The sequence below is a fragment of the Colias croceus genome, chromosome 21, assembly GCF_905220415.1.
Source record: "Colias croceus chromosome 21, ilColCroc2.1".
NCBI classification, from domain to species: Eukaryota; Metazoa; Arthropoda; class Insecta; order Lepidoptera; family Pieridae; genus Colias; species Colias croceus.
The window spans coordinates 545,942-562,516 of record NC_059557.1 but is presented as its reverse complement, the minus strand read 5'-3'; the positions used below and the strand labels follow the sequence as shown (position 1 = coordinate 562,516).

Sequence of the window (16,575 nt, the reverse complement as noted above, 5' to 3'; positions counted from 1 at the left end):
GAATTTAAAAAAGTTTGTGTGTTTTTTTATTCAATCATGCAAAAACGACTTTACTGACGCAATTGCAATTGTGTTTTTGTTCCTTTTTCTGATTTTGTTTTGATAAGGTAGATTTTTAAAAAAATCTTGTTCAGGAGCAATTTTTATTATGAACTGTAATTTTTATAACTTAAATTAATAAAAATACTGATTTTAAATTAAAATTATGTATTCAGATGAAGCAGCCCCAGAAGGCGAGTTAGACCTTAGTATAAAGAGCGAGCCGAGCAGTCAGAGCGCGGACACGTTGAAGCTCAAACAGGAATCGAACTCGGAAGTCGGTGTAGTGGGCAAGTCTGAAGCCACTGATATTACTGGTGAGTTTATAATGAGATTTTATAATATTATCAGAAACAGCCAATACTAAAAAACTTAAGCAGATCTGGTTTAAACTCAGTCTAAAAAGTCATGGTTTAACTGTAGTACAGAGTTTTTAACCGACTTCAAAAAAAGGAGGAGGTTATCAATTCGGCCGGTATATTTTTTTTTTTTTTTTTATGTATGTACACCGATTACTCCGAGGATTCTGAACCGATAAACGTGATTCTTTTTTTGTTCGATGCGGGATGGTGTCGAATTGGTCCCATAAAAATTTTATTCGGATAGGCCCAGTAGTTTTTATTTTATGAGCATTTTTGTCTGTAGGTATTTGTAAATTTTGCAAGTGCAAGTTTGAAGTCGGTTGTTTTTAACGCAGTTATCACTTGTAAACTTGTCCTTGTCTATCGGTTTAACGCAAAAACATGTTTATGTAAGAAAACTTTTACTTTAATGGTTTCATTTGTTTTTCGGCTCTTGCGTCAACGTGCATGCTTGCTCGCGTGTATTAAAAAACTAGATTTCAAAGAAAAACCCGCATAGTTCCCGTCAGCTACCTACATAATAAATTACATTGTAATCGGTTGTGTAGTATTTGCGTGAAAGAGCAACAAAAAGTAAGTAACAACAAGTAAGAATCACGTAAATCGGTTCAGAAACCTCGGAGTAATCGGTGTACATACATAAAAAAAAAAAAAATATACCGGCCGAATTGATAACCTCCTCCTTTTTTTTGAAGTCGGTTAAAGAGTAAATGAATGAGTGAATATGTTTATTGCCACAACAAGTTTAATACATAAACTTAAAATCTACATAACCTAAAGAATATGATATAATCGTGTAAATCGTGCGTTCGCGTAATTGTGAAAATTGAATTGTGTGTACATTTGAATAATTAGACTAATTAACTTTCTTTTTTAATACACACCCAATCAATGGGTAGAATGTATTAGCCACATAACATTGTAATTAAAACATCTAGAATCTGTAACTACATTCTTGCAAATAAATATTATTTGAATTTGAACTGCAGCTTTCGTATTTATAATATTAGCAGGATTAAAATAATAAATTGCCACACTGCAGGGTTCCTGCCATCAGACTCGATGTCCCTGTCCCCGTCCCGTCTGCTGCGCGACGCGGAGGGCTGGCTCGAGGGCTCCGTGCAGGACTTCTCGCTCAGCAGCTTTCTCAACCAGCTCGAGGGCAGACCGCACCCGGAGCTCACGGTATAATCAAATAAATTCATATTCACTATACACACATAATCTATATATATATAACTCAAAGGTTAAAATAACTAAAGGATATAATGAGCCCAAACCACTGGACGTATCGGGCTGAAATTTGGCATACAGGTAGATGTTAGGACGTAGGCATCCGCTAACAAAGGATTTCTCGAAATTCTTGCGGGAACGGGGAAAAACGAGGATGCACGTACAAAGTCGTGGGCGGAAGCTAGTTCACAAAATAAATTCATTCATCGAAATATTTTTAAAGAATAGAAACAAAAATCGATCATCGAATTTGAGGGTTTGAACCCGAGTCTTTCGCGATTCCGGAGCGAATATTAATTGAAATTGACGATTTATCACTAAAATGTTATTACATAGTATAGTAGCAGTATTGTTCAAAGTTTATTATATCTTTCATAAGAAAACTCTGCCTTATATACGCGCAGACAGAGTTTTGTTTCGGACATTTTTTGAGTGATTGTGTTATATTCGTATAACTGATTTAAAATCTTATTATATACTATTCTGTATTATTTTTTAAAGATTTTTCTAAAGAAATAAAAATTCCAGGTGGATTCCCAGCTGCAGTCTTTAATGGCGGAGTCGAGTGTGGACTACGTTGCGAAGTTTGCAGACCTCGCCGCAGAAGTTACGGATCAACCTGATTTGAATAATGAAATGTCTTGAACACTTAATTAAGAAGAAAATGGATAAAAGAAAATAAAATAATCATGTACTTTTGTAATTTGCACACATACAATGATGAAATGTTTTTAAATGAAGTTCAGTATCAAACGTTTTTCGACCAATAAAAAAATTGAATATACATGTATTGTATAAGCACAAATTTCAATTTTAAAACTAGGTTTTAACTTTTAACAATACGATTATGTATAATGTTTTATTGTTTTATGTATTTGTTCCTTGACTAAGTTTACCTTTTGGTACATTTTTGTGTCAATAAAATTTAATAAAGATGATTATTTTAACAAATATTGTCGTTTTAATCGATCACATTCAAAACAAATAAAACACCCGAAAAAGAAATACATAAGGACTCTCTAATAATCTTGAAAAAACACCACGATTACCTCACTGTAAAGTATGTTCTATAATAATCAACCTCATAATTTACGTCCATATTGGATTCTTAGAATCTACAGAAAAGTCGAACGATGATTTAAAAGTAAGCGATAAAATTCCTTAGCAATGATAGTAGGTAACCATCCAATATTCCATTCCACATTTTACTCGGTACTACCACAGACTAATAATAATATACTACGTATACAAGTACTACAGACTACAGTTACTTACCGCCCAATAGGGAATATGCATGAAACTCGAATTAGACTCAAATATTTATTTAATAAACTTTATTACTTCTTAATGAAGCTCCTGTAAATATGTTTTTTTATATAATTTCTAAAAATTCCTAAAAAAGTCAGGGAAATTCTAATATATATATATATATATATATATATAAAACGCGACACCATTACTCAGAGCAAACGCATGAACTATGACGTCATAATACATAAGGTATAAGTGGTACCATAGAATATATTGTCATTTATTAAATCTGCGTCAGTGTTGCTAATGTAGGCTTTTATACCTAAATTTAAGGGGAAGGAAACTATACAGAGAGATTTCGAATTGAAAATTCGAAATGAGTATTTTTCTTTTGGTATTGTTTTCGTTTTCAATCGCTGCAAAAATGTGTTCATAATTTAGATTTAGATTTATTACACTAGAACTTACACGGTACGTCATGCCTTGCGCTGGGGTGTCAACAGGTCAAGGAGTTTCAAAATATTTATTAGTAACACTGGTCGACATTCGAAGTTCTATTTGTTAACCGACTTCAAAAAAGGAGGAGGTTATCAATTCGGCCGGTATATTTTTACACCGATTACGCCGAGGTTTCTGAACCGATTTACGTGACTCTTTTTTTGTTTGATGCGGAATGGTTTCGAATTGGTCCCATAAAAATTTCATTCGGGTAGGCCTAGTAGTTTTTATTTTATGAGCATTTTATCTGATCTCGATGACTTAATTGAAAATCTAGCAAGTAACTTTGATTCACTTCCCGGTTAACGATTGAGCTGAAATTTTGTATGTGTAGTAAATTAGATAGTGATGAAAATTTATCGTCACATAGAGCTGATTTGATGATGGAACCTTCCGGTGACCATAGAAACTCAGTAATTAATTGACTGAAATTTATCTAGTTTGGGCTCGTTTGATTCGTATTGAAAAATACACTAAAGTATTAAATAAAAATAACTACGTTAAAATACTAATTACTTAGATGTGCTATTTATTAAATAAGCCAACATCATTATTGGCTTGGCACCGACATCAAACCTATTTAATATATTATAGCACATCGAGTAGTTATTTTTATATTAAAACTAGCGGTCCGCCCCGGCTTCGCCCGTGGTACATATTCACGTTTTCTCTACATAAGAACCATCCTCGAACTTCAAGGCCGTTCTCAAGTTATGCGCTTACCAACACATTTTGGGATCCATTTTTACATATAAGATTTATTTTTATACTAGTAATCAAATAAATAATTTGTACATAACAGAAACTTCCAAATAATATCTAATTTCACCCACTTTATGTAAAAGCCGGATAAAACACAATGAAACAAATATACACTATACAATATACATAGGTATAATAAATTGTATGTAAATGTAAGTATGTCCCGCTCAACATACGGGCGCACGCGTAAAGGACTCAATGTACCTATGTGTTAAAGAAATTTCTATAATATTATCGATAAAAACTTCGTATTATATAGCCCTTTTTATCGATAAAATGATCTTTGGACAACAATAGCTACATAAATCGATATAAAATTCCTTAGTAATAAATAATTCTCAAAATAATTAGTTTAATATTATATTAATACACAATATTCATTTTTAAATAAATAATCATAAAAACAAAATCTGCCTACAAATATAATACAATGTAGATAATTATATCACGTATACCTATTGGCTATTGCTGAAACTGTGCTGAAACCAAGTCAGAGTTTCGGTATAAAACTTCGATACGTTGCGATAGATGTCGCTAGATGTCGCTAGGCGTCACTTAGAACGCGCTATCGAAATGTTTTTACAGAAACGTATAATAATTTCAAGGCGGCTGTCAAATTAACCGATTTTAATGAAATTTGGTATTTTTTGTATGCCAATCACCGTGCTCGGTGCGGTCGATTAGGCTTTATAGTTTATACTGTAGTGTTCGGAACCGTACGTTAATTATTGTACAAATACGATAATACGATAATTGTGTCACCACCCATGTCCCATACAAATATGTATATGAAATTTTGACGTGTTTCATATCGAACTTTCATGGGATTTGGGAACAGTGAAATTTTGTCAGATTGAATTATAAACTTGGCGCGTTTATTGAACATAAAGTGGAAATGGAATCGGTTCAGGTCTATAGTCTGTACCACGCGTAAAACCAAAGAGTACATAATGAATGTAGGGCACGTAAAACGTTTGGGTTTCAGTTAACTATAGGGACTTGCATACTTATCAATATTACAATTTATATGATTTATTGACTTAAAATTCACTTTATTCAAAAAAGTACGATAATTTCGAACCATAAACGCCTAATACACGATAATTTTACGCCCCTGGTACGATAATCAGCTCACTTGAGGTTGCTAACACTGCTTTAGAGACTCAATTTATTTCTAACATTTTTATATTAACCTAATACCGCATCCACACTATGCTCCTCGTCCGGCTCATCGCTCTGCTCATCGCGCTCAGCGCTGCCGTTATTCGCCGTGACATAACCACAGAATACATAATAGTAGCTAAACGCTACAGAACGGACACTCTCCGCCTCCCGTCAAAATTAAACACACCTAACCCCGCACGATAAGCTTATAAAATAAATGGTCCGCATTTTTCTGCAAGGACGATACGCAACGAAGATTGACAACATTAATCAAATTGACTTAAAGTAATTTTATTATTTTGGATTTGTGATTATCGTTTTTCGTAGAAAATGGTTAGATAATTAAAATAATATTGTGCTGTTTACGGATGTATTTCATCAGAAAAACGCAATTTTTTTTTTACGCTAGTCACAATTAATGTGTCAACCATGGTGCCAAACTGTGGTGCCAACCCAATGCCAACCATAAAGCGTTAACACCAAGTTAACACACAAATTTGCAGTCTCTACAGTGTGACTGTCAAAACCTCAGAGCAATAATTATTGCTCTGAGGTCTGCGCTATTCCATAGACTCTACATTTTTTTGACGTGAGACGAAATCATATGACACCTCGACACTGTCATCCGACGTGTGACAGATTGGACTTGAGTGACGTTTCATTGCAATAGTGAATAGAGTCCACACTCCACATAGAGTCTGATGCATGCGTATTGCATTAAATTGAAAATTTACACCTATGATTTACACCGACAAAATGTTTCAGAACAAGTAGATTATGTCGCTTGTAATGTAAGGCCTATCAAACTCGCCTAAATAGAACTTTAAAACCCAATATACCATATCCAAATCCACCGGTCAGTTTACACTCTTACAATGTTTTGGCAAATTTTCACGTAAGTAAAGTGGTTTATTAACGTTCAATTTGGTCATTATACCTACAAAACGTCGATAATGACGTAAATTAATGGCTCTTTTATTTATGAATGATATAAATGTTAACTTCATGGCCTTTGTTATTGTTTCTTTATTTTGCCAGGTGGTCATTGGAATATAATGTGATCTGTTCCAGTCTAGTTCTAACTTATTATTTAAGTACAGTAAATCATATAATTCTCATTTATTTGAAACTAGATTATTTTTTTCGAATATACCTTCTTAGTTTAGAAATTGTATTTTATTCCTATCAATGTAACATTGTGAACTGATAAAGAATGTAAATGTAGAAAATAAAACGTGTATATTTCTTTGAAAAATACAATTATATTAAAGTTATGTAACCACCTGTACTAAGTACTTATTATACACAAACAATGCTGACTTAGAGATTGACTCATTTAGGCATCTACACATCTACATGATGAATATGTATTTTGCCATAGCAACAACATACAAAATAAAAAAAAAACCATCCACAATGCTAAATATTGAACAGTTCTTTGTTTTCTCTATTTCAGCTTAGTAGTAGTCCTACCAGGCCTATTTCTTAGCGTCCTACTGTTTGGAGCATTTGTCGTAGTACCATGTGCGTTTATATTTGCGTCATGGTACATGAGGATTAAGGAGAGGAAGCTTCAGAGAAGGAGGAGGGATGGTGCTAATGTGGCTTTCTTTCACCCCTATTGCAATGCAGGGGGTGGGGGTGAGAGGGTGCTGTGGGTAGCTATTAAGGCAATTTTAACTAGGTAAGTGTGTTAAGTAAAATAAAACTTGTTTTTGTGGGTTGAATATATATTTTTATTTTGGAGCGTAACTGTAATGATGCCATCTTTTTTCGTAAGAGTTTGTGCTTCTTTAATGCTATTAAATTTGAATTAACTATTTCTATTGTATTTTCTAAACATCATGTTCTCATATAAAACCTGTTCATTTTACAGGTATCCTGATACCCATATTTTTATCTATACCCTAGAAACTGCGGAGCCCAAAACAATCCTAGATAAAGCTCAAAATCAATTTAATGTAAAAGTAGAACCAGAGCAAGTGCAGTTTGTACGACTTACTATGGGAAAGGCGATAGAAGCTAAAACATATCCGTATTTTACATTATTAATGCAAAGCTTAGGTTCCATGGTCTTGGGCTTGGAAGCACTGATGAAGTTGAATCCAGGTATATTTAAAATTTCTTTAGATCATCCTACTGACTAGAGGTTGTTAAATTTATACGAATAGTATTTTGGTGCGTTTCCGTACTTATGAAATAACTGTTAAATTTAATAAAAAAAAAATTGTAGATTCATATGAATACAGTAATGACATAACAGCTAAAAGTAGTTTGAAACAACCAATTTCATGTGTTCTTTTCTCAATCTTTAAATTAATTATGGCTTAAATAACACAGTTACCTTATTACAGGCAAACACTTATTTTTAGTATTTAATAACCTATAAAAAATATCAAAATCATTTATAACTCTGCATTATTTCCACATCTTCCAGACGTCTACATAGACACAATGGGCTGTGCGTTCACCTACCCAATATTCCGATTCATGGCACAATGCCCCGTCGGCTGCTACACCCACTACCCCACTATCACATCGGCCATGATGCGGCGAGTTAAGCATCGACTCACAACGTATAACAATTCGAGTGTGATAGCCCGCAATCCGATTCTGACGTGGTGTAAACTGTTGTATTATAGGGTATTTGGATGGGTGAGTTCTTTAAAATTGATTTATTTATCTAGCTGTGAATTTTTTTCTGGTTGTTAATTGTTTTTTTTTTTGCATTATTATAGTGAAAGACTTAAATTTATGAATTGTATTTTACACAAGTATTTAGTGTTATAGATTGGCTGTTAAACACACCAATGATATTAATTTCCACAGCTTTGCCTAAAAATAATCTTCAACATCTAATAAAATATGTAGTAATATTATAATTGTTTAGTTTCACCTACTAATTCAAAAAGACAGTAGCCTAAAATCGAAATCAGGAGCGAAACTTTTCATTTGATAAAAAAAAAGCTTCAATTTTATTACTTATCAGATTTTGTCATTTTGTTTCAGCTTTACAGTTTAGTTGGTCGCTGTGCGGATATAGTGATGGTGAATGGAACCTGGACGGAAGAACATATAAACGAACTGTGGGGGCGGCCCTTGAACACGCATCGAGTTTACCCACCGTGCGAAGTAAGTATCCCTACTAGTCTACTATCCCTACTATATAATATTATAAATGCGAAAGTAACTCTGTCTGTCTGTTACGCTTTCCCGCTTAAACCTCTCAACCGATTTTGATGAAATTTGGCACAGACAATCTTTAGACCCTGAGAAAGAACATATGCTACCTTTTATTGCGAAATATGTACCACGGGCGAAGCCGGGGCGAACCGCTTGTACTTTATATACGGGAAAATGTGAATTAGTATAAATTGAACTAATGTGGGAATAATTGTTGTTCGAAAATTATGTCGCGTCATGCCAATACCGTCATGTCAATTGTCATGGATTAAGGCGACGATTTTGTGTACCTTTGAATCTTGCCAAAGAAGTTTCACTTTTGACATGTGTGCTCGGCACATACGCTCTTTTTTTACTTTATAAATAAACTTTGTCAAATTTTCAAAAAAAAAAAAAAATGAAATTACAAGATTTTTCCTATCTACATAGGTAACAGAACTCAAGAAGCTCAGATCGCTTGTAAAAGATTCGGATCCTATCCGGATCCTGTCGGTTGCGCAGTTCCGTCCGGAGAAGGACCACCCGCTGATGCTGCAGGCGATGTACGAGCTGAGGAACCTGCTCATCAACGATGAGATGCTGTGGAATAAGGTTGGGATCCTAATAATTAACTCTAAAAGTTTAGATCGCATGAAACGAACGCAAAAGAGTGGGTTCTTGTCGGTATTAAATTTTGTTATAATGAATTTCATTTTACCTGCATTTTTTTATCTATACTTATTTTACTCATATTAGTCTAACTAGATGAGATATACAGTTTTGTTTCATTAAAAAAGTTCAATTTTACCTGTGCCGAAAATACGCTCCGAACAAATTTTTGGTACCATTAAAAACAATAATATTGCATCTGATTATTTTTTTCAATTTTCGATCAGATTAAATAATAATAAGTCACATTTTAATAATAGGAATACTGCTTTAAACAAAAAAAAAATGGACAAAAAATTCCCAAAATTTCTCTTACAGATAAAACTAGTACTAGTCGGTTCATGTCGTAACGCGGAAGACGAGGAGCGCGTCCAGAACCTGCGCGACCTCGCCAAGCATCTCTCCATAGAGGACAACGTGCAGTTTGTGGTCAATGCGTCGTATGCGCAACTGCTGCAGTTGTATCAGACGAGCACATTGGCTATACACGCTATGTGGAACGAGCATTTTGGCATTAGTGAGTATGGTGAATTTTTGAGGATAGTTTTGTGAAAGAAATTTTTTCTTCTAGGTGATGTCAGTTAAAATATACGAAAAAAAATTGTATGGAAGATTGAAGTCGTATCTAAAAATGTTGGCTAACTTTTATAGTGGAGTGTAAATTTCGAACGGAAAATGTTTTTAAACTATAATCACAAAAAAAAATAATTAATTTTGTCGCCATGAAACTAAAATGGTCTCGAGATTAACTCTAATTCACTTTGCGTCAATTTATCACTACCTCAAATCATTTCTACACTAACTCACTCACCACAAACCAACTCACTGCAGGCGTGGTAGAATGCATGGCGGCGGGTCTGCCGACGGTCGCGCACCGGTCGGGCGGGCCGCTGCACGACATCATCGGGGACGCGTGCGGCGGCGCGCTGCTGGCGGCCGAGCCGGCGCAGTACGCGCGCCAGCTGCTGCAGCTGCTGGCCGAGCCCAGGGAGCGGCGCGCGCAGCTGGTCGACGAGCTGCGGTGAGATATACGTGTAGTGGAGTCGTGGAATATTGACGAAAGGACGATTGCATCTATACAGGACCGCTAGTTGGAAATAAAAAAAACAAAATTGCAAAAAAATTGTGACGCTATAATGTTGATTTTGTTGAATATAACTAATCCTTTTTTGTGTAAACTATCGAGCACGGTAAAAACGATTGGTTATATCTTTTGAGATATTTCAGTAAGTATGAATGAAAACAATCAACAATTTTGTTACGTGGGTTCGCTTTTACCACCTACACGGGCATGGTATATGATCTACGATGAGATTGTCAAGAGATCGGTATAACGTTGAGATAGGTGATTTAGATATTAAGAAAAAGAAAAAATAATGCTAGCCAGACAAAAATGTCTTTGCTAATTCAAATCCGGCTCGGAAGACCATAATACTTTTAAGGTCCTTCGAGCCGGATTTACTATTTGAAAAAATAACTGTTAAACAATGCTCTTTGTTTATGTAATAAAATAACATATCATTCTTTTTCTTTTACAGTGCATCTGTCGATCGGTTTTCAGTGAAGGAGTTCGAGAAATCATTTATAAGAGCTGTGGAGCCGCTCATGAGGATAGAATAAGTATTTTATTAACTTATACATAGATACTTACTTAAATTAAGTACAATTCCATTAATGTTAAGTTGGAAAAAATAAAACAATACCAAAGTTTTCACTTGTTTATTTACAAAACCTTTATAACTTAACATAAAATATATATTTTATAAAGCTTATAATAAAATAATATTAGCTGATTGGCAGTGTAATTAGGTAACATCCGCAAAATTATTTTATTTTCGTTTAATTACTTTTGTGACTCATTAGCATTATATTTTTATGCATATAAAAGATTATAAATATGTTTACGCTTTATTCAGATAAGTACAACCATTAAATATCACTCAAAAATTCTGCATATCCAATTGGTAAAAATAATTAGCAAGCAGCTAGTTCGTCTATTTCAATGCATTTGGTAAAGATCTTTAGGCCAAAATATTACATAATTACACTTGCAAATATTGGAATGTTCTCTATGTGCTCCTCATATTGATCCCACTCTGTCCCTTGGAATTAACCTGAGTTCCGAACCATGCTTCAGGAACACATTTCCTGCAAAAAAAATATATTTACAAAATTTTTATTTACCTACTTATTTTGTCATCTATCATCGTATTTTTATTTCTATTTACTATTGGTTGATTTTTCTTAGCACCAAATCAAGCTTATTCCGAATTCAATAAGTGAATATCTCTAAGTAGCGCTACTTTTGAGAATGAAGCTGTAGACGTAATCTTACCAGCCGTCTGTTGAGGGTTGATACCGATTCCATCATCAGTGATGATAGCACTGGTTGCTGGCTCCACTCTGAACTCCTCTGCTGCAAACTTCAGCACTGCTGTGAATGGTGTGGCCTCGGGGACACTTAACCTAGAACAATAATTAAAATAACAATTAAGTTTATATGCAGTATGTTGTCTCATAACATATAAATTAGAAAGACACTGGACTTTTTAAATTATAAAATTGCCTTTTTAAGCAAGTCTATTTTCAGTATTATATTTGAATTGTTCCTGGTGTGAAAACCAGTTACTGTATTTTGTGTAGAAATATTTTTATGATTATTCAATTGCCCTACATAATTACTACATATTTTGATACAATTAGCTGACGGTTTCGGTTTCATAAAATAAAACAAACAAACTGCAAGTATAAGCATATATTTAAATTCAATCCACAATGATTTATAAATATTAAAACTAAAATTTCGATAAAAAATCACGACAAAACAATTTCCCAAAATTTTACATCATCATTCTTTTCATTAACTATGTCCATAAATTCAAGTTTGAGATTTTCATTCTCACAAATACCATTTGTTATTCTAACTAGCTCAGAATAAGTCAAATCTATGTAAAAATATTCAGCAGACATATTTTCTTTTAATAACCTGCCACAGTCCATCAAAGCCTTACACACAATTTTATATAAATCACCATGATTTAAAAACAACCCTGTTAAAGTAGATTTTTCAGTGTTCAAAAAATCCCTCCAGAATTTTTTCTTGGAGCAATTTTTTGTTGTCATGAAACTTATAAAGGAATTCACAATTAAGTTAACTGCATTACAAAATTTTACTCCCTTATTCAACATACAAACAATTAACAATTCAATAGTTTCTTTATCACCATTATTAAGCATATTTATTATTGCTTCTTCATTTTCTATCTTGTCATTAAATTCTATTAAAATAAACTGGCTTTTAAAAATTACTAATTTGTCCTTTGGGAATTCTGTTGAAAGGTTATTTACAAGTGTCTCTTTAGAAGCTGCTTCTGTCATTAAATCAGATAAACACAGTTCAAGTTTTTCTTCAGAGAAAAGGTTTAAAAATATTTTATAAGAAACATCCAATAATGTGACTTTACAAGTTGATGTCACTACTTTTCGTAATATATATTTTGGTGGGTCACACAAACATTTTTTAAACAGTAAACATGGAGTACTCTGTATTGAATTTAATGTAGCTAAGAAATCATCAATTAACAACTTTTTCTGTAATCTATCAACACATTTTTCTATGTGTATTGCTAATAGGAATGCATTCTTAATTTCCTCTTCTGTAGTATCATTATTTGGCCAATTCTCTAACTGACAAATGTTTATAAAATCTTGGAAAAGATTAAGAAATTGTTGCACTACGGCTGTATCCATCGCGCTGAAGATGTAACTTCAATTTTATTTCCCCATAACTCAGCATCTGCCAAATAAAAATCTATCAAATATCAACATGTTTGATAAATAAAACATGAGTCTTATGTGTTATGTTAAGTTCTTTACTAGTCAAGTTTAATAATATATTGAAGTTACATCCTCATACCTCATAATTATAATTAACATAAACATTAACAACTTACACTTTGAAAGGGAGTTTAGGATCCGATGTAAGTGTAATCTTGAAGGTAACTTTAGACCTGAAAAATACATTTACACATAATAAAGAACAGTGTATTGTTTGTAAAATGATGTTATCACGGTTACAGTATTTATTAGATTTTACTTACATTTTGTATAGAGAGATTTAATTCAATATTCAGAAAAAATACATATGTTATTACTTTCATGCAAGGTTAAAAATGGAGATTATGACGCTGTTATGACGTTTCAACTTGTGACATTTTTGACGTATTGACGTGGGCTCTCGGGTATGTATAAGTTAAAGGCCCTACTCACGGTTCATTACAACCCACAATCTGCTGACACAATTTGTTGCAGTCGCGATTGAGCGTTCTCTACTCACGATTCATCCAACCCTCAATCTGATGACACAATTTCATTCCGCGATTGCTTGCCACAACGTGTGCACGTCACGTTGATGCCTGGCCTGATGCTAAACCTCAACGCAATAATACGCATTATTAATGGATATACTAATTTATGAAATATAAGATAATTATCTTTGTAAAGCTTGTATTTTTTCCAATTTTATTGATAGATTTCAAGGGCTATAAAATATAAACATCTTCCTCAATTATGTAAAAATGTATTTCCCGCGTTTATCTCAAAACCGCCATTTTGCGATTACTGCATTCTTAGTTATCGAGGCAGCGCGATTGAGCCGAGATTGGAGCAATCACAATACTCACGTTTCAACACGCACACAATCTGAGACAATTTGTCTGGTTGCTTCCGCGCCGTTGCAATTCGCAACATGTTGGGTTACACCAAGAAGCTTATATCTAATACACTGGAGATTGCACTATGACCATTGACTTGTCACAAGAAAATATAACCTTGAATGACGTCAGTGTTGTTTTTTGTCTCTTTCTGTGGGTGACCACACTGGTTTGTATATTCAGGATTTTTCGAAATAGAAAAAACTAAAAATCATGGTCTATATAATAACGACATATATTTTTAACAGTATTAATTATATTATAATATTACTGGCCATACTTTATAGGTACATACAATTTTAATTGGTATAGAATGATAGTTTTAAATAACTCTTGGCTACAAAGCCTGGATATGAACCGATATATAGCATTAACATCCCTTGTAAATAGAGGAAAGTTGTGTTTTGCATCAGATGCTGTTTACCAAATTGTAAGCTACTCAGATCTTTTTATTAAACGCGTTGCTTCGACGGGTCAATTTCAAGCCAAAATCATCAAAGAAAAACTGTTTATAATAAACGCCTTGCACAAATTTCAAATTTTTCAAAAGGTATTTTTTTCTGGGTCATAATCCTCAGTAATTTTACCCTTGATGGGCACATATATTTCTTTTTATTTTACTTTTTGGAAAGCTGAAATACCTAAAACAAAAAATATGAGGTAAGCATTGAGATAATATTAATATGGAGACGATACCGCCTACATCACATAAGTTCCACTCAACATACGTCATGTGGCGTAACTGCACTCAGTCGCTTGCTCGCTCATTGGCGCGAACGTCACGCTCATTTTTTATTTGTTTTAAAGTGAAACGCATCAAATATGCCTACGTGTGTGTTACGATATTGCACAAATAATACAAAGAATACGGAAAAGTGCAAAGGAATAACTTTTCATCAGTAAGTAACTAGATAATAATTTTTAAAACTTAATTAGAGCAAAATTTTTGGCGGGCGACATTTTGTCATAGATTAAAAATTTAAGATATGACATTGGGCATGAAATAAGTGTTGTTAGTAATATTTGCTGGCGTATATTTTTATAGCATAAAATAATAATTTTACATATTTAGAAAAGTATAGACTGGTTGTTAATTGAAAAAAGGTGAAATCATGAAATATGAAAATCAATTACTCAATCACCAATTTTTTTTGTTAATTGATTTTAATCAAGTTTTTAATTGATATTGTATAAGCTACTGACTTGAACGTATAATTGAATTATTATTTATTTATCTGCACTAATATTATAAAGAGGAAAACTTTGTTTGTTTGTTTGATTGTAATTAATAGGCTCATAAACTACTGGACCGATTTTGATGAAAGGAGAATGCCCATTTTTGGTACTGGTTTTTCTCATGCATCAAGACAACAATACTATTAAAAAAAATCTCGGCAATTTAGAGGCCTTCTTACCATCGGAAAATATATTTTGAACAGGGAATGTTTTGTAAAATCTAATAAGACATGTAATTGTTTAGATCCGTTATTATAGATTTAGTGTCCATTACCGGTTACCACGGTAATCAAGAGGTAACTTATTACATTTACTATGGTAAATAGTAAAATGTATTAATATCGATTATTGTTTTCATTGAATTACAAAAAAAATCAATTAACATAAAATCACTCTTTAAGGTATTGTTTATACACTGTAGGTTGTTTTAACAAAGATAGTGAAGTAAAATAATATAAATATGTATATATATAAAAAAAATATTATTATGACATAGCTTGGTAGGTAACCAGTTATTTCTTATTTGATTCTTTCTTCGAATATGTAGTGAAAAAATGATTCAAACAACAACAAGAACAACATGTAAACCGAATAAAAACTCAATTGGCATTTTTTAAGTATATATTTAGATTTTCTTGAAATCCGTCCCGGAAGATTTCTGGTGCCTACCTACACTAGCCGATGAACAGATAGACTTTGTCTGAAAGCATAAGCTCTACGCATAGATTAAATATGTTAATCGAAAAATAACCTTTGGACGATAAAATGTTACCTAAATCACACATAAACCTAACTAAATCGGGGTTATTTAAGTTTTGAGGTTATTTCACATTTTTCTCAATATCTTGAAAACCCCTGTTTTTTTATCACAAAAAAATCAATTGGTAAAAATCTTTTGAATATCGAAGAACCCTCCAAAACCACTCTGGCATTGACGCAACACTGTACTGTGGTCCATACTTTCATGGGCATTCTCCTTTGGCACAGACAATCTTAAGACCCTGAGAAAGAACATAGGCTACTTTTTATTGCGAAATATGTGCCACGGGCGAAGCCGGGACGGACCGCTAGTTCAGAGATAAGTAATTAATATTTTTTCTATTCAAGGTTTCCATGTCTGGGCCGTGAAGAAAGGGAAAAATTATTTTTTTTCAAAAAAAGGCTCAATTTGTAAGGAATAAAACTTCCCATAGCCCTGACTGAACCTAAAACACGAAAAAAATTAAATTATTCCATATGACGTCACTATTTACATCATCTTATATTATATGCCAGATATTGTTAGCCCCGCGTAGTAAAGTCAGTTTATACCTAAAATAAATATTAAGTAAGTACAAAGAAAATTTCAAGTCAACGTGCATGTAAGGGAGTGGCACCCAATAAAATAGACAGAATGAAACAAAGTGTCGCCTCTATAGCGGTGAGACAGTGACATCGCATAATCTATGACTGTCTAGCCGTCATTCGCGCGCCCCGCGCCGCCGCGC

At 33.3% G+C, this 16,575-nt stretch overlaps 3 protein-coding genes across 5 annotated transcripts in view; 2 read left to right on the top strand and 1 right to left on the bottom strand.

Moving 5' to 3' along the window:
* LOC123701436 (protein cramped) overlaps positions 1–2,585 on the top strand; it is a 36,110-nt gene extending 33,525 nt beyond the window's left edge. For both annotated transcript variants that reach the window (XM_045648917.1, XM_045648916.1), the window contains exons 20-22: positions 216–356; positions 1,444–1,586; positions 2,163–2,585. In XM_045648917.1, the coding sequence (XP_045504873.1) occupies positions 216–356; positions 1,444–1,586; positions 2,163–2,279 (401 nt within the window). In that variant the 3' untranslated portion in view covers positions 2,280–2,585. The remainder of the gene's footprint in view (positions 1–215; positions 357–1,443; positions 1,587–2,162) is intronic.
* A 3,402-nt stretch (positions 2,586–5,987) lies between these two features.
* On the top strand, positions 5,988–10,850 carry LOC123701464 (GDP-Man:Man(3)GlcNAc(2)-PP-Dol alpha-1,2-mannosyltransferase). The gene is made up of 9 exons (XM_045648954.1): positions 5,988–6,204; positions 6,766–6,993; positions 7,186–7,418; positions 7,747–7,964; positions 8,319–8,441; positions 8,922–9,083; positions 9,459–9,657; positions 9,972–10,161; positions 10,679–10,850. The coding sequence occupies exons 1-9, from the start codon at positions 6,185–6,187 to the stop codon at positions 10,758–10,760; spliced, it is 1,455 nt and encodes a 484-aa protein (XP_045504910.1). The 5' UTR covers positions 5,988–6,184; the 3' UTR covers positions 10,761–10,850.
* LOC123701451 (ubiquitin-fold modifier 1) lies at positions 10,846–13,350 on the bottom strand. 2 transcript variants are annotated; one of them, XM_045648936.1, is made up of 4 exons: positions 13,241–13,350; positions 13,094–13,150; positions 11,476–11,606; positions 10,846–11,288 (listed from the first exon to the last, which is right to left on the bottom strand). In XM_045648936.1, coding segments are annotated over exons 1-4 (258 nt in total). In that variant the 5' UTR covers positions 13,243–13,350; the 3' UTR covers positions 10,846–11,220. The 2 variants fall into 2 exon arrangements, with proteins under 2 accessions (XP_045504892.1, XP_045504891.1); XM_045648935.1 differs by lacking the exons at positions 10,846–11,288; positions 11,476–11,606 and adding an exon at positions 11,881–12,936 and having other exon boundaries at positions 13,241–13,322.
* Positions 13,351–16,575: the final 3,225 nt, after the last annotated feature.

Coding starts and splice junctions, on each gene's coding strand:
- LOC123701464 (XM_045648954.1), top strand. CDS start 6,185: ATGTTTTGGCAAATTTTCAC. Junction 6,994..7,185: donor ATTAAGGCAATTTTAACTAG/GTAAGTGTGTTA, acceptor TTCATTTTACAG/GTATCCTGATACCCATATTT. Junction 9,658..9,971: donor GAACGAGCATTTTGGCATTA/GTGAGTATGGTG, acceptor AACTCACTGCAG/GCGTGGTAGAATGCATGGCG.
- LOC123701451 (XM_045648935.1), bottom strand. CDS start 12,890: ATGGATACAGCCGTAGTGCAACAATTTCTTAATCTTTTCCAAGATTTT.